We start from the raw sequence: 23,027 nt of genomic DNA on the forward strand, positions 1-23,027 counted from the left end.
AAAGCTTAAACTAAGTCTTTATTATTATAACTCACTCCTAAAGTAATCTTGCTTTCATGATTTCCAGGAATGATTTCTATTTTCTGTGTCTTCCATCTAGAAAGATATATTTACTTTCCTTGTTCAAACTCTAGTTTAAATTATCTGTTCTATGTACTCATGTTTCTCTTCAAATCATATACCCCTTTACTAAATTACCTGATCACTTCCATGGTCCTTTGATTAAAAAGTCCTGGAACTTGAGAGTGGCATGGGATTGGGAGCAGAGGAGGGAAGAATGGTACCACTTCTGATACACTCTTGTCTTTTGTTATTTCAAATATAGTATATTGAAGATGAACAGCTTTCTGGGTTTACTAGCAAGTACAATGATATTAACCGGCACACCTCATTTTCTGTCCATCTAGATTTATGCTGTCTGATATTGTAACCAATAAATGAAACCTGGTTAAAATGTAAAAGTTTTTAAATTTAATTCTTCAGTTGCACTAGCCACATTTCAAGTGCCTAATAACCATATCTGTCCACTGGTTACTGTATCCGAGTGTGTGAATATTGAAATCTCCATCATTGTACAAAGTTCTGTCAGATAGTGCTGTTACAGTCAGTGTACCTATATACATAGTCCTTTAATGAGATCATTCCACATATGCCATTTTCTTATTTTTTCACTGTGTTATGACCATATTTCATTATCAGTGAATATTTTTTAATCTAACCTCACTTTTAAAGGCTGTCAAGAATTATATAGAAATAACCACTTTTTAGATCTTTCATCCATATTAGGCCATTTAGAAGATTTCTGATTTTTCACTATGGTATAAACAGTACTATAGAGAATATCATTTTCATTAATCACATATGTAAACCCTGATTACTTTTAGGAAACTACTGGAAAACTAGAGCTTCTTAATAAGAATCAAAGAAATACAGCTGCTGGAGAACTTGACTAGGGCTCTGGATTTAGCTTGTCATTTTATCTATCCATATGTCGTCTATAAATGAGCTAGGTTAAGAAAAGTCATTTCCCACACCTTTCTTACTCCTTGCAAAAATTCATTGAAAATTCAGCGAAGCATTGAGAATTTGATTCGTTTGCCTTTGTTTCATTATTCCATCTCTTGCCTGTTCCTGCCAGAGTACCTCCCTTTGGCATTTTTAACATCCATTTTCCATATAAAAACTGAATTGGGATCTTTTAAACAAGTCTCAATGTTGCATTTTTGTAAAAGTAAAAAATTGGCAAACTTCCATACTTGGATCCTTCAAAAGGAGAAGAGCCAAAAATGATAGTAATTTTTCCCTTCTGAAATAATCCCTGCTGACACTGAGCACCATTATGTTGATGACTTGCCCACTGATTCAGCTGCATTCAAGAAGGTTAGTGTTTTTGCATTTACCTGGTAAATTTGGGACTACTTCAGTAGGCATTCTGGTTAATAGTGTTAAATATATATATTTATATAGAGAGTTTATTTGTTCATTGTATTCTACTAAAGTTTCCAGAATGAATGCCTTCATTCTCATTTAAGAAATACATCAAAGATGCTTAAATTAGAGGGGAAAAGGTCAAATAACAGAACAAAAGAATGACCAAAAAAGACCTCATACATTTTTGAAAGTGAGATAATGCTTTACTTAATGCTCAAGACTGTCTGTTAAGGAAATTAATTGTATGCTTGTATTTACTTTTAGATTAAACATGGTCATTCAGATACTCTATGGAGTTCATTGAGATGCATGGCTTAAGCTTGGGGTTGTATGAAAGAGGTATTTGATTCAAATGGCTCATGTAACCAACTTGGCTTTCTCTTTACGTGGTCACCATGTTATCTGAAATGGCTGTAATAGTTGTAGTTGTGATATTATTTAAGAAATTGTGTCCTTGCTTTGTACAGTTCCCTGGTGACAGATTTCAGAGGCAGGCCCAAATTGGAGATAAAGATTTATGGAGTCCTTCTCATTCCTCTTTCTCACTGACCAAACTAGAAGTTGTTAAGTATAATTGCAGTTTCAGGGCTTTAAAAAATTGTTTAGTTGTTCAGTTATTTAAATCTGCTAATTCTGTTTTTTAAATGGAGTGGGTGTTAGTTAGACTTTTCATCTATAAACAGAATCTGAGATTAAGAATGTTGCTTTATTGTGAGTTGTTTGATAGTCTACCCTCAGGTATGACAATCCAGATAAGACAGTAAGAAATGCCACAGTGTGTCGAAATATGTTTATTTTGTGTCAAGCCAGAACTTTTCTATATTTGCTGTGGTATAAATAATCGTGGTTAGAGATAGAGTGTGTATATTTTATTTTGCCTGTGGGGGCACCATTTTGAGTGTTGATCTTTTGAAATAATGTACTTGACTGTAAGGATGGAGGGAACAAGAGCAAGAAGTATTCTAGTGGGTCTCCTGAAATGAAACCCTGGTGTCTCGGTGTTCTTGCAGAGTTGTGGTTGCGTGTTGATGGGATTAGGACAAGGTCACTGGTCATTGGAAGAAGGTATTTAGGACAATTGCATAGATGCCCCCATTAGAAGTCACATAAAGGAAAGAAAGCTTGAGTTACAGTTCTGGTGTGGTCTTGACTTGTACTTGTGTAGAATGATATGGCAGAAATTAAATGCTTGGCTTTAGAATTAAGTATGAATTCTCTTTTATCACAAACAATTGCATTGAACCTCAATTTCTCATTTATAAGGCAGGCATCAAACTTGCTGCACTGGGCTGTTATGGGAAGTTAACTGAAATAATAAAGCGGGTAGAGCCTCAGCAAGTGCTTGTTCGCTTCCATGCTCTTTCTCCCTTGGGTGGCAGCATAAGATGTCCTCAAGAGATCATTTTTGTATTCTGACCGTTAGTAAAACCTTAGTGAGAGATATGTGGCTCTTTGTTGCCATCACTGTGAACTCATTTATGTCTTTTGTTTCAGATTCATTGTAACTGTGTAAACTTGAATTATAATTTGATGAGACATGAATTTTTTTTTTAATGATGAGACATGAAATTTTTTTTTTAATTGCAATTTTGGTCTTTTAACTTAGCAGAGATATTTGCAGATAGGATAATGGAAAATCACTGTGAGTTAAACCTTTCCCCACAAATATTTCAATAGCAGTTGTATGAAGTTCTAGTATGATTTGCTGTGACTGAGTAAAAAGTTTGTGAAAGCTTGACAGTTGTGAAGAAGTGTGAACAATGATAATTTTTTAAAGGCAAATTAATTATGAGGAAGTAGTTCTTCAGGCTATTGGAGGGCATCATAATTGGCTGTTTCTGAAAATTGCAACCCCCTAGGAATGAGAGAAGGGAAAGAGCAAAGGAAAAGCTCAAATAAAAGAAAAAGGTATTCTTTTCCTCCTGAACGTGGGCTAAAGGAGCTAAGGTGGGAGAAGTGTGACTAAGTACTATCGTTAAGAGTATCACTCGTAGGATAATTTATTGAATCTAATACAAAATAAGTTTCATTAAAAAAATATTTCTTTTATTTCCCAAAGAATGAAAACTTAACAGTTATGTTCTTTTCCTCCTTCAGATTGAAAGTACAACAGTCATACGAAGTTCCAGTCATTTGAATTCTTAGACACATAAGAAAATAATAAAGTTGTGATATTATTGAAGAAACTGAAATTCAAAGCAGAATCAGAATATTATGACATCAGCTCAACCCTATGTTCTTTGTGGAAAATATTTTAAAACGTGTGACTTTAAACCTTGTGTCTCGTAGCACTAAAACTGAATTGGTCTTAATATTTTATACTAATGAGGAATTTCCCTGAAAATACTAGTAAGTCCTTGAGGCCTTATTCGGCCCTTGACAATTTAGGTATGGATTCAGAAAACCATGTATCTGAAACTTCACTTAGAGACAGATCGGAAAGCAGCTCTTATTTGTGGTTGCTGCCCCTAGAACTGTGAGACTTCTATCATCCTGTTACAGGCTTGAGGGCTTCCCAGGTGGCGCAGTGGTGAAGAATCCGCCTGCCATTGCAGGCAGGACACAGGTTCAGTCCCTGGCGGTCTGTGATTTAGGGGGTCTCAAAGAGTCGGACACGACTGAACACCCGTGTTATAAACTTATTTGGTCAGACTGAAATGTCTGCTTTGTCCCTTAATTAGTATTTTATCTAGCTGAGTCTAGTCGAGTGTTAGAAAAAGTAATCTTCTCCTAAGTACAAGCAAGCATAAAGCAATACTTGGGCACAGATTCCTTGTTCCTAGGGCTCTTACCAGTTTGCCTTTATTTTAATCAACTGGTATTTATTTTTTTAGCACCTTCTGTGTTTGCAGTTCTGTTTTTGAAAGCAGATGAAAAGCTGAAGGGACAGGGTTTTTATTGAGTTCCTATTATGTGCTAAGAACCAAGCTAGATTTATGTATATATATATAATATATATATATATATAATATATATATGTATTGATGTCATAATTGAGCCTATATATATAAGGTTTATAATTGAGACTATATATAAGGTTTATATATAGTCTCCATTATGACAGCAATCCTTGGTGGAAGGTAGTGTTTTATGAAAGAGGAAATTGAAATCGACAGAGGTGAAGTCATTTGCCTCAGGCCAGACAGTTGCTAAGTAGAGAGCAGTCTTCTCAAACCCACATTCGTCTGACTCCTAGACAGGACTTTCTTTTCGACTTGATTCCCTAGGGTTTCCAGGTTTCCAGGAGATATGCTTTGTCATAATCACTCATATTTATTCTACTACCTGCTTTATCTTAAAATAAACTGTGGTTTGTGTAAGAAGATAAGACTGATTTCCCACATGTATTGGGGCCTGCCTTAACTTCTTATTGCAAAAAGGATATAATTGAATTGGATATTAAAATCTGCTGTATACACATACAGAATAATACCTCAGTTACTCCAGATGTAACAGGCTTCTTGAAAAATTCTTGGTTTTTTCTATTTATAGGAAGACTGGGTTATAGGAGCAAAATTTAATTGGATGATTCTTTTATTAAAACATTTCATGCCAAAATGTTACCCTAAAGAACTGCTCTCTTATGTAAATTTGGTAAAATTTTGTTTTCTGGAATTAGTTTTCTAATGTCTTCAAAAAATTCTTATATGCACATGTGGACTATATGTTAGTCCCTGTTCTAAGAGTGCCTCAAATATTTATTTTGTCCTCCTAATAGCTCCATGAGTAGATACTGTTACTCTCTCCTGATTACAGATGAGGAAATGGAGGCACAGAGAGGTGACGTTGCTTCCAGGGGTCCTAGAACTAGGAGATGGTGGACCCGGGATTCTATCCCATTCAGTCTGATTCCAAAGGACCACTCTGAACTGTGGTGATTTGCCACTAGTAAGTCAAGCAGCCTTAGGAGAGTTTTTGAACTTAATTTTACCTCAGTGAACTATCTTCCCTTATGTGCCTCATTAAATAGAAACCTATTTTTAATCCATTTATTCCTGTGTACTTGACCAGGAAAAAATAAGAATGCACTTTTTTTCTAAGTTCAAAGGCACATAAAGGCAGATAGTTCACTGAGGTGAAATTAGGTAATATATCACAAATATGTTGACAGAATTCTGAATTTTTGGTGACTTTTTTATCAAAGGCAAAGACAAAAGGTAGTATGGTTAAAAATCTGGACTTTTATACAGTAGAAAATTACTTCTTGACAGTTTTACTTAAGATTTATTCTCCAGTCTCAGCATTATCACAGTTTCTAAATTAATGTATTTATTTTATATTGGTCTTGTTAATTTAATGTTACTGCCATATTTAATGTTATTCAGTTGATAAGAACTACCTGATTTTTATTTCTCCATTGGTTACAAATTAATTACTTAAACAACAACTTTAAGAGAAGTATTGTTTTGGTGAACATACTTGCACAGTGTGCATAAAGATCTTTTTTGTCTGAGGAGAAATATCTCTCTCATTTCCCTCTCATTATAGACATAATATATATTTGTAATAATTGGGGCTTCCCAGGTGGTACTAGTGGTAAAGAACCCTCCTGCCAGTGCAGGAGATATAAGAGACACAGGTTCGATCCCTGGGTCAGGAAGATCCCCTAGAGAAGGGAATAGCAACCCACTCCAGTATTCTTGCCTGGAGAATCCAATGGATATAGTAGCCTGGCAGGCTTAGTGTCATGAAGAGTTGGACATGACTGAAGTGACTTAGCACAGCATGGCATTTGTAATAAACATTAAAACACTGTAGAAATATGTTAAAATAGAAACATTTTTGTAAGCCTACTCATTTACCATGTATTCTATATAATACTTTAAATTAAGATCTCTTATTGCTGTAGATGCCCACTGAAATCCACCCAAGTACTCTGGAACTAATGCCTCTTTCTCCATCATCATTGTTTTTATTGCCTCTTCCTCTTCTCTGAAAAAACTTTTGAAGTCCAGAACAGGATTTTGAGGCAAGCTGGAGCAAATTCTCTCTAATGAGAATTTGGAATTAAGATTCAGATAGCATAAGTATATGTATTGTCTGTATCTGAGGATGATGGTGACAGAGCCGAGAGACAGGGATTGGCAGCAACAGGATAAATTTGGGGACATGTTTCTGCCTTTGCTTTTGATGAGATACCTCTCTTCTTTAATAAATTTTCATGTTGTTTAAGCCACAACATATCTCCCTTATAATAAATAAAACCGCTTTATTAATATAAAGTCGGTACCCAAAAAATATTTTGATAGGTCACAGCATCTTAAAAGACTCCTTAGAAATCACTTTTATATTTACCATTTACTACTATTTACTATTACTTTTTAAAAAGTTATTTACGAGTTACTATTTTACTAATTTACTATTTGCTTCTTTCTTATTAAGATATTAAACCACAAAAATCTTCCTTCAAATGAAATCTAATGCAGTAACCCAAAATGTAAAAGTGTGGAGAGGAGAGAAGCAAAGACCTTCGTGTATTCCACCTCACACAAATGCATGTGTATAAGGGGATTGGCTGTGGGCCCCTAAGACCCTCAGGAGCAGTGGTTTCAGCCACGAATAGTTTTGCCCATTGAGGAGATATTAGCAATGTCTAGAGCCTGGTGGGCTGCCGTCTGTGGGGTCACACAGAGTCGGACATGACTGAAGTGACTTAGCAGCAGCAGCAACAGAGATGATTTTGGTTGTCGCAGTGGAGGAATGCTGTTGACGTCCAGCGGGTAGAGGTCAGGGTGCTGTTAAACGTCTTCCAGTGCCCAGGGCTGCACCCTGCTGTTCATGTTGCATGACAGTCCAGGGCCAAAGCCAGGGCCTGACTGACTTGATTAGAAAAGATGCCACAAGCCACTTTTAGATTCAGATAGTTTGTTACATACATAGATTGTGAAAAGAAGAATCGAGTGTGCCAGCTCCTTGTGGTCCTTCTACCATGCGCTACAAAAGATGACACTGAGCGAAAAGGGCCGAACGACGGCAGCAGGCACTATGGGAAGAGTGCCTATTGCTCTCTTGCTCTCTTGCTGAAGAGTCAGCAGAGGGGAGAGGAAGAGCGCCCCCACCCGACCTCATCGGTTTCTTCAGTTTACAGCTGAAATGGTAGACTCACATATCTAAGGTGTTCAAAACAGATTAAACATTTTCCAGTAGTTGAATCATGCTTCAGTTTTAATATTTAATTAAAATTAAATCAGTAATTCCCCTGGAGAAGGGAATGGCAACCCATTCCAGTATTCTTGCCTGGAGAAGATTATGGCCAGATGAGCCTGGGTGGGCTACAGTCCATGGGGTCACAAAGAGTCGGATACCGCTCAGCCACTGAGCACATGCTATAGTTAGGGTAGTTTCGCAAATTGTTGATATTTACCTCTGATGTGTTGTACGATTACTCTATTGACGTATTGACTTGTCTTGATTTATCAGCTGTTTTTTATAGTCAGTTCAGTTCAGTCCCTCAATCGTGTCCGACTCTTTGCGACCCCATGAATCGCAGCATGCCAGGCCTCCCTGTCCATCACCAACTCCCAGAGTTCACTCAAACTCACGTCCATCGAGTCCGTGATGCCATCCAGCCATCTCATCCTCTGTCGTCCCCTTCTCCTCCTGTCCCCAATCCCTCCCAGCATCAGAGTCTTTTCCAATGAGTCAACTCTTCGCATGAGGTGGCCAAAGTACTGGAGTTTCAGCTTTAGCATCATTCCTTCCAATGAACACCCAGGGCTGATCTCCTTTAGAATGGACTGATTGGATCTCCTTGCAGTCGAAGGGACTCTCAGGAGTCTTCTCCAACACCATACTTCAAAAGCATCAATTCTTCGGCGCTCAGCGTTCTTCACAGTCCAACTCTCACATCCATGCATGACCACAGGAAAAACCATAGCCTTGACTAGACAGACCTTTGTTAGCAAAGTAATGTCTCTGCTTTTCAATATGCTATCTAGGTTGGTCATAACTTTCCTTCCAAGGAATGTCTTTTAATTTCGTGGCTGCAGTCACCATCTGCAGTGATTTTGGAGCCCCAAAAAATAAAGTCTGACACTGTTTGCACTGTTTCCCCATCTATTTCCCATGAAGTGATGGGACCAGATGCCATGATCTTCGTTTTCTGAATGTTGAGCTTTAAGCCAACTTTTTCACTCTCCTCTTGCACTTTAATCAAGAGGCTTTTTAGTTCCTCTTCACTTTCTGCCATAAGGGTGGTGTCATCTGCATATCTGAGGTGATTGATATTTCTCCCAGCAATCTTGATTCCAGCTTGTTCTTCCAGCCCAGCGTTTCTCATGATGTACTCTGCATAGAAGTTAAGTAAGCAGGGTGACAATATACAGCCTTGACGTACTCCTTTTCCTATTTGCAACCAGTCTGTTGTTCCATGTCCAGTTCTAACTGTTGCTTCCTGACCTGCATATAGGTTTCTCAGTTATTCCTAATTTATATATTTAATATTTTTTTCTGTATCATTGATTTTATCCTGTGTGAGCTTCTTGAACCTGTAAATTGCTGTCTTTTTTCTTTTTTAATGTCTTACTTGTTATGGGAAACTCTTAGGCATTCTTTCTTCAAATATGTATGTGTTTCTTTTTCTTTTAAGACTGATTACAACTTATTAGACATTCTCACTCCATCCTTTGCCCATGATAATTTCTCCTTGTAGCATTGTTAGAAGTATCTATGGATATATTTTCGAAGTCAGTAAATTTCTCTTCAGGTGTTTGTAATCTGTTGTTAGACCCCTCTTTGAGCTTTTAAAAAAATCAACTTTATTGAATTCTAACATAAATTATTTTGATATAATGAAATAAAATGCATCCATTTTAAGTATGTATATTGATGAGTTTTGCTAAATGTATAGGCCCATGTAATCACTACTGTAATTTTGTAGAACATTTTTATCACTCTAAATTTAAAGTTCTCTGGTATCTATTTGCAGTCAGTTTTCTCTTCCCCCTCTACCATCCCTAGAGAACAATTGATCTGTTTTCTGTCACAGTAGATTAGCTTTCTAGTCTAGAAATAGGTTCTTTGCTGTATGGCTTCTTTTGCTAAGCATGTTTTAGAGATTTCATCCCTCCAGTGTGTTGTTGTTGCTTAGTCCCTAAGTCATATCCAACTCTTTGTGACCCCATGGACAGTAGCACTCCAGGCTTCCCTGTCCTTCACCATCTCCCGGAGTTTGCTCAAACTCATATCCAATGAGTCGGTGATGGCATCCAACCATCTCATCCCCTGTTGCCCTTTTCTCCTCCTGTCCTCATTCTTTCCCACCATTAGGGTCTTTTCCAGTGAGTTGGCTTTTCCCATGTGGCCAAAGTTTTGGAGCTTCAGCATCAGTCCTTCCAGTGAATATTCAGGGTTGATTTCCTTTAGGATTGGCTGGTTTGATCTCCTTACTGTCCAAGGAACTCTCAAGAGTCCTCTAGCACCACAGTTCGAAAGCATCAGTTCTTTGGCACTTAGCCTTCTTTATGGTCCAACTCTCACATCTGTACATGACTACTGGAAAAACCATAGCTTTGACTATATAGACCTTTGTTGGCAAAGTGTAAGTCAATAGTTTATTTATTTTAATTGCTAAGTAGAGTTTTTTTGTATAGGTATGTTAAAATTTGCTTATCCTTTCACCTGTTGATGAATATTGAGATGTTTTTCATTTTTTTGCTGTTCTAAATAAACATGCAGTATTCACGTGCAAGTCTTTTGTATGGCCATATTTCTTTTCCTTTTGGGTAGATATCTAAAAGTAGGATGTTAGCATGTAACAGTCGTGCATATTTACCTTTGTAAGTAATTGCCAAATTGATTTCCAAGTAGTTACGTACCACTCTATATGCCCACCAGCAGTGTATGAGAGTTCCAATTTAGTATATTCTCACTAATACTTAATACCGTTAATAATAAAAGATGGATTACTGCCCATCTTTTACATTTGCATTTTTCTTTTGAATGATGATGTATAGAGCATCTTTTCACATACTAGCGGTTTGTGTATCTTTTTGTCTTATGCATTGGAGATTACAGCTCGTTAAAATTTGTTTCCGTAGTATTTTGCTTTAAAATTTAAAAATTTTTATTTGCTGAAAAATCTAATAAACTTAATGCTTTGTATGATTTAATTTTAGAAACTCAGTCAAATGAGTGTCTCTGTGCTCTTAAGAAAGTCAGATGATAATTGAAATACTTACAAAACATTTCAACATAAACATAGCTTCTTTTAAAATTAAATATCTGTTCATTGTGAAGAATAGTTTTAGATCCTTAATGTAGCTCTAAAATTCACATAACAAGGAATTTGCCATGGTTTAATAGGTGAATTTCTGCCATTAAAAGTGAAAACTATACAAAATGGTTTTTCATAATTTACATAAAAGCCTTGCTGCATTTTTAGCTTGGAAAATTCACATTGCTTCTATTTCTTCCATCTTCTTAAATCAGTTATTAATGCCTGTACTTAAATATAATTTACCATTATAGCATTTCATTTTTTCTTAGGAATGTGATGAGACTTTTTTGCACATATATAAAAATATTTCTTTTTGTTTGGAAGAATTAAAATCGTGTGAATACTTAAATTTAATAGTTTTGAGGAATTAAATGAGTCCATTTCTATCTCTGCTTTATTGGTCACCAGCTGAAGGCATGCTCTCTGAATCTGGTTTTTTACTACAGGTGAACATTTGTCCCAGAAATAGGAAAATCACATGTCCTTATTGCCATAGCTCTTTTGAGAATGTCATTTTGAATATTGGGATAAACTCCCTGTTATTATGTATGCTAGCTTCTATATTTTCTCTACTGTTCTAATTTCCAAAGGAGATAAATGAATTTGAGATGTATAGCCTAGTCATTTGGGATTTGAGGTTTGATAATGCCCTAATTGGTTAAAGATATTGTAAAGAGATTTTGAATGTCTCCAGTAGTCTCAGATTTACATACTGAATATCATTCAGATCTTGGTTTTCTGTTTTTCCTTCAACCTTATTTTGTGTACTGATTCTGTATTTGGGGGACTTTCTTCAGACATATGTGCTACTTTTGAAGAAGAATCTATTACAAAATGAATTTCTTATTGTATTATTTGTCTGTAGTCATATTTTATTATTCCTTTTGGTAGCACAGAACTTTGAAAGCAAATTTTGAAGCCTTTAGCATTGAGAGTCCTACTTGTCACCACTTCAAGTACAGACTGACATTCTTGAAAGGCATGGTTGTTATCTTTGACCTATGTATGTGCTGTTCTTCTGGTATTAGAAAATAGTGCCACACAAATCTTTGTGGAGAATAATGTGAAACAGAAATTTGACTTGAGCAACTGCTCGAGAAATCAACTTTTTTGTATGTACCCTACAACTTTCATTGATCTATAGTCTCAACTTTTAGTTTTGTTTTTGTTAGATAGTGTTAGGATAAATAAATCTTTCTTTTTTCTTTGACTTAAAGGAAAGGAGGAAAAAGGTCTATTTGAGGCAATTCTTTTTTAGGATTTTAGATATTAATGCTTAGACTGTAAATCTAAAAGCATCATCAGGGATTTGATACCATTCTGAACAAAGAAAGTTAGTCCCTCGTTAGTGTCCAACCCCATGGACTGTAACCCCCCAGGATCCTCTGTCCATAGAATTCTCCAGGCAAGAATACTGGCGTGGGTAGCTATTCCCTTCTTCTGGGAATCTTCCCTAACCTAGGGATCGAACCTGAGTCTTCTGCATTGCAGGTGGATTCTTTATCGTCTGAGCCACCAGGGAAGCCGAGACCATTCTCGATACCTAGAAATCATCTATGGTGGCTCAGACAGTAAAGAATCCGTCTGCAATGCGGGAGACCTGGGTTCGATCCCTGGGTTGGGAAGATCCCCTGGAGGAGGGCATGGCAACCCACTCCAGTATTCTTGCCTGGAGAATCCCCATGGACAGAGGAGCCATGGTGGGGTTGCATGGGGTCCATCAGGTCATAAAACATCAGACACGACTGAGTGACTAAGGACAGCACAGTCCAACTCCTTCACTTTGTAGACCTGGTAATTGTCTAAGTTGTGCTCCTCAAGCTGTGGTTAGGGACGTTTTTTTCCTTCCTCAATGAATGGCAGGCCAATAATTTTGTAAACTACAATAAAGACAAAGTACTGGAAAAAGTAATTTTTACATGACATGCACAGTTTTAAATGCTTCTTACTTTTTGTGGTTATCTCAGTGTCGATTACAGAGAATTCTGGAACTAGAACGGTCCATAGACCGCACTTGGTCTATCCCTGCCCACACTTTATCTGTTACTGCCCAAGGTCAAGGTTGGCAAACTATGACTATGGGCCATGCTCACCCCTTGTTTTTGATATGTCCTTTAAGCTAAGAATTGTTTTTATATTTTAAGTGCTTTCTTAAGCACATTTTGATATATGGCAAAACCAGTACAATATTGTAAAGTTAAAAAATAAAATAAAAAAATTCACCATAATAGTAAATTTTCTTATACATGAAAATTATACAAAATTCAAAATTTAATGAAGTTTTATTGGAACAGAGCCACACACATCCTGTAAGTATTGTCTGTGACTACTTTTCCTCTTTAATGATGGAGTTGAGGCAAGGCAAGACAGTAAAGAAGGCAAGACAGTTGGGACAGAGACCATATGATCTATAAAGCCTAATATATTTTCTCTCTGGGCCTTTACAGAAAAAGTTAAAATCTGAAGGTTTGGCTCTAGGACACAGCATAGAATTAATAGTTAGTGCTAGAGTTGAGAGTACAAATAAATTTTAAAATGTGTTTTAAACATTATTATTAGCTTATATGTATTATCAGTCGCTGTGCTTAGTACTTTTGCTGCCATTTCTGTTCTCATTTAATCTCCTCAGTGCTGTCCTTTTCTAAAAACTTAGGTAAGTTAGATCTTTTCCAGTCCAGTTATAGATACCTTTATTGCTCCTAAAGCTCTTAACTCTGCTCTATGGTGAGTTTTTTTACCCATATCTGATCAATTTAAATGGTTTGATATTTGAATTTTGTTATCAGCATCTGGCTTGGAAAATCCAGCTTCTTCTCTGTTGCTACATAACTCTGCAGTGATATTTCTGTGTGTTCAAGTCCAGTGAATGAAATGCATATGACTCAAAAATGTTAAGAAAACAGATATTTCTAGTGAAAAGATTAATCCTTTAAAAGTGAGCCAAAACAAAACAAAACTGCAGCTGAACTGTAAGGGCAGATTTCTGTTGCAGATAGCAAAGATACAACAGCTACGGTTGAGGCTTTAGGTGACTTTTGGAGGATCAGTAACGCTTTCAGTGTTTTGCCTCTGCCACTCATTAAACTGCAGAGTCAAAGCTCCCATCATATTATCGTCAAGGCTTGTTAAACTAACATATTTCTTTACTTCTTGTTTAAAGCAGGTTCTTAAGTTCTCAAAGTATGCAATTGAAAAAATAAAACTGAGCTTTTCATGGTAGCTGTTATTTCTTTGTTTTCCTACCCTTTGCATGTGATCACTCAAGTAAAGATAGAGCAATAACTGTCATCTTTACATTTGATACATGAGCCTGCTTCATGATGTAGACCCTTTACAAACCAAATCTTCATGTTGGGATTTCTTCTTGGAATAAAAAATTACATAATATCAGCGAAAGCTTATTCATTATATGAGGAAAGAATAAAACTGCAGTTTGATATTATGGTACTTGCTATTTTGTGCTGCTTAACTCTTGTCACTTTATAAACATATGGAAATGAATTATGTTCATTGCTTACAATCAAGAATGAAATATTATAGACAGTCTTGACAAAATCTCACTGCATCTTTTCAAGCCATGGCTAGTTGTTATTACCCCAAATCTCAAGGTACCCAGGGTTCAGTGCAAGAGATGCTGGTGTACATTGTCCTGGCAGCTGCCTCCCAAGTCTAGATGAGGCTCTTCCTTTGTACCTTATAATAAAGCCGTCGACTAAGTAGCTTGTGCATTAAAGGGAGAGGAAAAGCCTTATAAACAGCAGGATTTATTACTTAGTAATTTTTGAGGATTGCGTTCCCAATATTCCAAAAGATTGTATGTACTTTAGCATAAGACTGTTAATGAATGAAAATCTGGGACACATAAACAGTCATTATATAATGTCTTTAACCATTTATTTGAATTGAATATTTTCTGCTTTGTTTTAAATTTATCCTATAGAATATTGGTAAGTGGAAACAACTCCTGTTCTCTCCAGGCATACACAAAATCTTGTGTTAAATTTGAACTGTTAGAATAACTTGTGATTGAACATCCCTATACACACACATACCAGATGTATTTGAAATCTTTTGAATTAATAATTAAAGTGTTCTTTCTCTTGGAAGCCTACACTTCTCAAAATTCTCTGTAGCTACTTTTTATCCATAATAGCATGTGTAACATTCATGCCTCAGCATATATTATAGTGATCGAATTTCTGATTCTGAAAATTTTTGATGGCCAGGATTACTGTGGAAGGCAGTTGTTTTCTGCAGCTTGGCTGCAGGGAACCCGAGTTGCATGCATTACTGTGTCTGGTAAACTTCCTGGAAGCCAGCCAGTGTGTTCTGGTGAGTTTCCACATATGTAAGCGGTGAGCTCTAAAAGGCTTACCCAGTATTATAACCGTTCTGAGGCGAGGAAGCGGTGGGAAGTTCAGCAGTGAAGCAGCAGCAGCAACAAGCAGCCACAGTGGTAGGAAAGACAGGGCAGGCTCACCGTGAGCGGATTTCCCAGTGCGAGGCAGCGAGCACACAGCTCCCCATCCTGCTGCCCGAAGGAGGCAAACCCAAACTGTCTGTGGCAAGATTTCTCTAGTTTCATGTTTATGATGTTCAGTCACGTGATAATACTGTACCACAAGTTGCCAACTTCCCTGTACTCTAGAGAGGAGCCTTTGCTGCAGTGCTTTTTTTCCTCCTTTCTTGCTTTTTCTTCCTTTGCTTTTTTTTCTTGAAAGAGAAAAAAAATCGTGCAATGTATGTTTATGCCTACACCATGCCGAGGCGACACTTACCAGTAAATAATCTTTGTATCCCCGAGGTAAGATACTGTTTCTGCTTTCCCTGCACAGTGCTGCTGCAGCACGGAGCTGATCCAAACATTCGGAACACCGATGGGAAGTCAGCCCTGGACCTGGCAGATCCTTCAGCCAAAGCCGTCCTTACAGGTAAGGAGACAGAGCTGCCCAGTTATCCTATCTACGAGCTATTAGATCTATCAGCTTGCTTGTATAAAACCTTTATGCTTTGAATTTTATTTTATTTTTTCCTACTCATAAAGGCTCAAGAAATATATCCCATTACCTCTACTTTATTATTGATTTGTTATATTAATTGTTAACCTTAATTGCTATACTGTCACAGCAGAAGCAATAGGATTGCTTATTCTGCTTAGAATGTCTGAGAATTACAGCATGAAATGAAAACGTAATTATTCATATTTTAGACTTTCTGTTTTATGGTTTAGACCCTCGTTTCCTGTACTTCATCTTCTCAGTTAAACCTTGTGAAGACCTTCACTATGGAGCAAGCAAGGGCATTTGTGTTACTTTATAAAAGTAGTTTTGATCAGAAAGACAACCTGCTGCCTCATTGCTTAGGTCAATAATTAAATAAAATATGGTGCTGCTCCTCCCTTGCCACTCTATTTCTATTTTTTATCGTTATCTTCTCCCCATGATAACTAAGTAAGTACTTTTTAACTGAGGCCATGCATTGCCTTTTTACTTCAGATAATAAAAATTTGGGCTTAAGTATTGGTTTTATTAAGGCAGATGTCAAGAACAGCAAAGAAGGAATGCTGGAATAGAAAGGCTCTCAATAACAATATAGGAAATAATGCTATGAGTGATGTGATATTGAGCAACCATTTTCATTGATCTTCATTCGCAAAATGCTGCGTTGGGTCTATTTTTGTTTTTATTCTTAGCATCTGAGTTCTGCTGGCTTTGCCTTTTACTTAACTGACCTTTGTAATTTGGAGCCTTTTAGTCACTGCAGTGCTAACAGTATTGTTTTAGGGTGCGTGAAAGTAAATGCCTTTTAGCTTCCTTTTAAATTTGTCCAAGCTTGAGAAAAATAAATCTTGTATTCACTTTTAAATTTAGAGTCCATTTTTAACAAAGCCCCTGACATGAATGAAAAATATATACAGAAAGGTTTAAAATTATGTGGACTTTTGCTTAATTACTCTGCATAGAAGGACAACTTCCCTCAGTGTTAAAATTAATATAATCTCTGCTAAATCTGAGTTATCTGATTTATCTAAATTAATAAAAGGTTAGGTGATTCAGTTGCTGAATCAAGATAACATACACTAGAGGGATGAAGCTATTTTAAACCAGAGTAGATAAGGAAAAATTTAAATGTAATTATGAAGTTTTAAATAATGAAATGAAAGTCCCTAGCCTCCGGTCTGCTGTTTAGGTTCCACAGCCTTTCAGTTTTTCCATTTAACAAAGCCCTGGGCAACAGTTGCAGCCTTGAAGTGGTCTCTGACCAAAGGAGAAATACGATTCACAGCAAGAGAGGGATGTTGTAAAAGCTGACCAAGACTGTCCGTGCCTCTGTGTCCTCCTTCTGACCTTTGCTTCTCTCCAGCCCTCAGCACCTGCCTTGTGCATGTGCTGGATTTGTTCATTTGTTCATTTACTGCAGCACTGCTTAGAGCCACTTCCACTTTTTTTAAAAGACAAAGTTTGAATATGTTATTAAAAAGAAGAAACAATCTTCTAATTGGAAATGAATTTCATGGGAGATTATATTGCCTGTTGTTAGTTTGGGAAAGAAATTTGGCAGAATAACTCATAGACCCCAAAGATTTCCTTGGAGGGCCAATACTGTGTCTGTTAAACTTCACTTGAAAAGCATCTAGCCTGTATTTTGCTTAGTAGGAAAGTATTAAATTCTTCTTGGTCATAATACTGAGCTCATTAATTGTTTTTTTCAAGAATATGCTCTCTTGGAAATGATATACAACTTTTCAGGTATGATTTATAAGAAAAACATTCTAGTGGAAAATGTTTGTGGAAAATATAAGCTAATGATATTTACACATTGGTGTTATATAATGCAATGAAATATATTCTAAAATATGTTTCTGCCCATGCAGGTTCTCTTCTAAGCAGTTCTTTCTGATGGAATTATGGTGGAAGTAATATTTCCAAAGTTAAATTTAAAAGATTGAGCACTGATAAAAAGATAATCTTTTGAAAGGAAAGCCTTAATTTAGAGTTGTTATTGATTATTCTGGATGATGTGTCATTATTTTTATGCCAGATATAGTTGTAGTACCATTACTTACCTTGAGGGTGAAGTTTCTGTTCTTAATTTTTTTCCTCTTTGGGAATTTAATTGCCAAAGATGACTTTCCAGTATTTTTTATGTTATTGTTTTTGTGCATTAGCCAAAATTGTATATAGGTATATGTATAATCTTTAAAAGAAGTTAGCAAAGTGAAAATCTCTTTTACTGAATATTTTAAATATGTAAATATTTTAAATATGTAAATGACTAATACCCTCTTCTGTATAAAGAATGCCTGGGTTTTTACAGAGCTGTATAAAACAACAACATACTTCTTGTTTTACAGCTAAGGGACCCCAGCATATAGCCATCTGCTTTGAATAGTCATTTAGGCATTTTTAAGAGAATAACTAATTGGAAAAGCTCATTAAACTCTTTGTTGAATTATTATGTTAAGTGACTGATATGCTTAGAAGAGATCTTGAGGGTTTTTTGTTTTTGGTTTATAAGTCTGAAGTTCTGGGCAGTCAACTGAAGGACTTGGATATGGTTTTGTATTTTTGTTTGTTTTTTAGGAAACAAGGATAGGAAAAGTTTAAAGAAGCCTGTGTAAATTTCACTGAGGAACAGTTTTGGTGTGTTAAGATGATGAATTTTTAAAAACTTATTTATTTTGACCTTTGTTCCTAGGTATATAAATAAATTCATTTAGAAATTGGGGGAAATAGGAAAAGTACAAAAAAGAAAAAAATTGCTCATTATTCTGCCACCTAGAGAGAACATTTTGGTATATTTTATTTATAACCTTTTTTTCTGAGCACACACACCCCACATTCTTCTTTCTCTTTAATCAAATCAGCCTTATACATTATATATTGCTTAATAATCTTTTTTTAAAAATGAGTTATATGAATATCCCCAGAAGGTGCTAAGTATTATTCCGCAACATGAATTTATAAAGACTTCATGGTATCCTCCTATGGATACATTTTAGTTTTTTGAGTTAATCCTCTAGTAGGATTTAGGTAGGTTGTTTTCATCCTCTATTCTTTCTTATGAATTTAGAGTTATTTTATCAATTCCATTGGCATTATCTTCTTTACCATTCAGTTTTAGCATCCACACACGTTTCTATTTCTGAATGAAATAGAGAATTTGGTGAATGAGGGACTTCCTTTTTGAAGGACTGCACTGTATGTGGTATTATTTTGAGAGAGCTACATGTAAATTGAAGGTGGGTGACAAAGGGAGTATTCATTGAAGAGGATAAAGATGTAGGAGTGTTGGTTAATCATGTAAAGGGGATTCTGTGGGGCAGAGTGGGAAGTTGGGTCATAACAAGAAGTGACAGCAGATTGAGGCTGAGAGTTTGGAAAAGGCTAGATGGCCAAAGGAGAGTTATGGCTGGCAGAAGCAAGGATGATGGGGATATAACAGTGAGTTTAGGTGATCATGTTTTTGCCAAGGTAATTTGTCCCAGAAGTTTCCTAGTAGATTTAGGGGTAGGGGAATAAGGAAGAGGGATATATTTGTACCAGGGTGTCTCAAGAATAAACTTTAATCTGGATTCATTGCACTTCTGAGGAAATTCTAATCTGTGATTGATGGGCTGGCTTTTGGCTCCCTTTTTAGAAGGAATCAGCTGTGGTTCAGTCTAAAGGCAACATTGAGGAGTCTTAATGTTTAGCTTGCTGAGCCTGGTGTGCTAAATCAACAAAATTTATCTGGAATCCTATCTCTTTTTTGTGTTGTTGTTATTCTACTCCACTGCTTCCTCCTGCTTTTCAGATAAAATGAAAACCTTCAGCATGATCAGTGAATACTTAAAGTGATCTGAATCCTGATTGCTAGGTTTTAGTTAAGCAAAAATTTAGGATTCCTTTCTTTCTCTCACATTTCAAAACCAACCTGTCAGTAGTTCAGGTCTACATACTTTCAGATCCCCAAGCCAACCATTTCTTACCAGCTTCACTACCCTAGCCTTAGTACATGCTTTTTGTCGTCTTTCTTTCCTGACAGCAGTAGCTTCGTAATGGGTCTCTGCCTCCACTATAGCTGGAGTGAGTTTTCTAAAGCATAAATCAGTACTGTGATTAGAAAATTCATTAATATGTTCTCATTACCACTGAATAAAATCTAGACTCTAACCATAGCCTTCCATGGTCTGACCCCTGCCTTGCACATCTCTGATCTTGTCTTCTGTGTTCTCCCTTGAGCCCTCTGCTTCAGCTACAGCAGGATGCTTGCTGTTGCTCAAACAGATGAAGCCCATTTTGGTGTCTGGACCAACGCATGCTCTTTACTAAAACTGGAACACTGGCCCAGAGCGTCACATGGGTCATCAGTCAAGTCTCCACTCAGATGTTTACTCCTCAGGGAAGGCTTCTTGTCCTCAGTCCCGTTAGCTTACTTTAGCTCCCTTATGGATTTATTATTGTATTTTCTTTACAGTGTCTAAAATTGCATTACTTTGTTGTCATTATGTTTTTGTCCCAATAGAATGAAAGCTTCACAAGAATTTGGGCTTTTGTCTGTTTTGCTCATTACATTGTGCCCAGGACTTGGATGAGTACGTGAAACTGTTGAATAAACAAGTACATCTAGGGTCTGATTATTAAATTTTCTGCTTCTTAAAAATTATTTTGAATTGCTAATAGTCATGTACACCTCTAAAAACATAATGCATTAAAGTTTTTCCTGTTTTTTTAATCAGTATATACCTGATGGGTAAGATACTTACTGAACATTTTATCAACAGAATTCTTGGATAGCTCCTTTGATTGAGAATATTTCAGTTCTGGAAAGATCAGACTTCCTGCAGCTGTCACATCAGGATTCCAGGTGTCAAGCCAGGGCCTCATTTTAACTCTTCTTTGCTCGTTGTTCTGTTAATTGACTCCTTTGCACATCACCCATACTATGGTGTAGCCTATTGCCTTTCGTGTGTGTACATTTTTACTATGTCTCCCATGATTGAAGACAAGATTTACCAGATTAATATTGCCTGTAAGATTTATCATTATATTATTATAAAAAGTTAATTATTTAGATAATAATTAATAAAAATAAAAAATTAATGATAAATTGATTTATCCAACATTATAAATGTTCTTCTTAAGTCTTTGCTGTCTAAGCAGTAGGCTTGAATTCAGCATTCATTTGAAATATTAAGACAACAATATTTAGAATCTATAAGGAAAGATCTAATAATCAAAATGTTCGAGCTATTCATAGTTAAGAGGCAACTCAAGTAATGTAAGTGTGTAAGCCGTATATGAGTTATAGGCCGTTAGACATAAATATGAATTTCCCAGGTGGCTCAATAGTAAACAATATGCCTGCCAGTGCAGGAGATGTAGGAGACTCAGGTTCAATCCTTGGGTCTGGAAGATCCTTTGGAGAAGGAGATGGCAACCCACTCTAGTAGTCTTGCCTGGGAATTCTATGGACAGAGAAGCCTAGCAGGCTACAGTCCATGGGGTTGCAAGAGTCAGACATGACTTGGTGACTAAACAACACAACAACAGACATAAATACATGGAATGGAAGAGAATAGAAACTTTGTGTTTGGATAACCCGGAATTCTAGTATCTCACTCTCTTCCTATCAGCCTTTTGTGTAATTAACGCCAGCAGGCCTGCATCACTAAAACCAGCATGATCTTTCAGCTCATCAAAAATCACCTGTTTGTGAGGCATAATAACTTGTTAGTGTGTACTCTGAGAGCAACTGTCATTTTCCACAGTAAACTGTAGCAACCTTATAGTGTTTTCACTGCATTTTGTATTAATACCTCAACTACAACCAAATTGCTATTTTAAGTGATTCTTTTAAAAAATTCTTATAATAATTACTGTTAACATTTGCTTTCTTAAATAGCACATGGGACATTAGAATTCATTAATACTTTAGTATTATAAGGGTTAATAACTCTGTTCTTTGCCATTTTTATTGAACTTTTATTTTGACAATATTGTAAATTCGTATGCAATCGTACAGGGAAGTCCCCTGTACCCTCTGCATTGCTTTCACCTAGTGAAACAGCAGTGTCTAGCGAAACTGTGGTATGGTATCACAGCACTGCTGCACTCAAGGTACAAAACATTTCCATCACCAAAGATGTTCTTCTGTAGTTTTCCCTACTTGTAATGCCTTTATCTATTTTGGTATTAGGGTAATGCTGGCTTCATAGAGTGAATTAGGAAGTGTTCTATACTTTGGCCACCTGATGTGAAAAGCCACCTCATTGGAGAAGACCCCGATGCTGGGAAAGATTGAGGGCAAGAGAAGAAGGGGGTGACAGAGGATGAAATAGTTGGATGGCATTATTGACTCTATGGAAAGGAGTTTGAGCAAACTCCGGGAGACAGTGGAGGGCAGGGAAGTCTGGCGTACTGCAGTCCATGGGGTTGCAAAGAGTCGACATGACTGAATGATTGAGCAACAGCAACTATCTGCTTTTATTTTCTGGATGAGATTGTTTTCTGAAAGAGATTTTTTTTGTTTTTTTTTTTTAAATAAATGTTTGGTTGAATTCACCAGTGAAACCATCTGGGCTTGGTACTTTCTCTTTGGAAGAGTACTATTAATTCTTTATCTCTAATTGGTACAGTGGTAACTATGTTATGCATTTTTTCCTGGTGTGAGTTCAGTAGCTTCTGCCTTTCAAGGAATTTCATCTAAGCTTTCAGATTTCTGTGTATAGAGTTAGTTGTAGTTTTCCTTTGTTAGACAGTTTTTAAATGTCTTTAAGATACATAGTGTTATCCTCTGTTTCATTCCTGTTAATATTTGTGCTTTCTCTTTTTGTTTTCTAATTCTCTGTTGAATTTCTTACAACACTGCTTCTGTTTTATGGGGTTTTTTGTTTGTTTGGTGACAAGGCATGTGGGCTCTTAGCCTTACCCACCAGGGATTGAACCTACAGCCACTGAGTTGGAAGGCAGAGTCTTAACCACTGGGCCCCAGGGAAGTCCCTGTTTTTTCTGTGTTATTAATGTTGCTTAGAAGTTTGTTTTTTGACCTTTTTCAAAGGAGCTAGTCATTTTTTCATTGATTTTCTTTCTCTTTTCCGTTATATAGATTTCTGTTCTCATATTTATTATTTCCTTGTGCTTACTTTGAGCTTATTTCACTGTTTTTCTAGGTTCTTGAGGTGTTTAGAAAACTGATTTGTGATTTTTCATCTTTTCTAATGTGCCATAAATGTCCCTTTTAAGTACTGCTACTGTGACTGTGTCCCACAAATTTTGTATTTTCATTTTCATTCAGTTCAATGTGTTAGTTTTTAATTCTCTAAGACTTTCTCTTTAGCCCACAGATATTTAGTAGATGTATGTTGGTCAGAACCTTAAGTGTTTAGAGATATTTT

The 23,027-nt window shown here is 36.4% G+C and overlaps 1 protein-coding gene across 1 annotated transcript in view; it reads left to right on the forward strand.

The window, feature by feature from the left end:
• Window positions 1-23,027, forward strand: part of TNKS (tankyrase) — a 161,726-nt gene that overhangs the window by 26,489 nt on the left and 112,210 nt on the right. Inside the window, exon 3 of the mRNA XM_027530098.1 lies at window positions 15,484-15,579. Within this exon, the coding sequence (XP_027385899.1) occupies window positions 15,484-15,579 (96 nt within the window). The remainder of the gene's footprint in view (window positions 1-15,483; window positions 15,580-23,027) is intronic.

This window comes from Bos indicus x Bos taurus, chromosome 27 (assembly GCF_003369695.1).
Source record: "Bos indicus x Bos taurus breed Angus x Brahman F1 hybrid chromosome 27, Bos_hybrid_MaternalHap_v2.0, whole genome shotgun sequence".
NCBI lineage: Eukaryota > Metazoa > Chordata > Mammalia > Artiodactyla > Bovidae > Bos > Bos indicus x Bos taurus.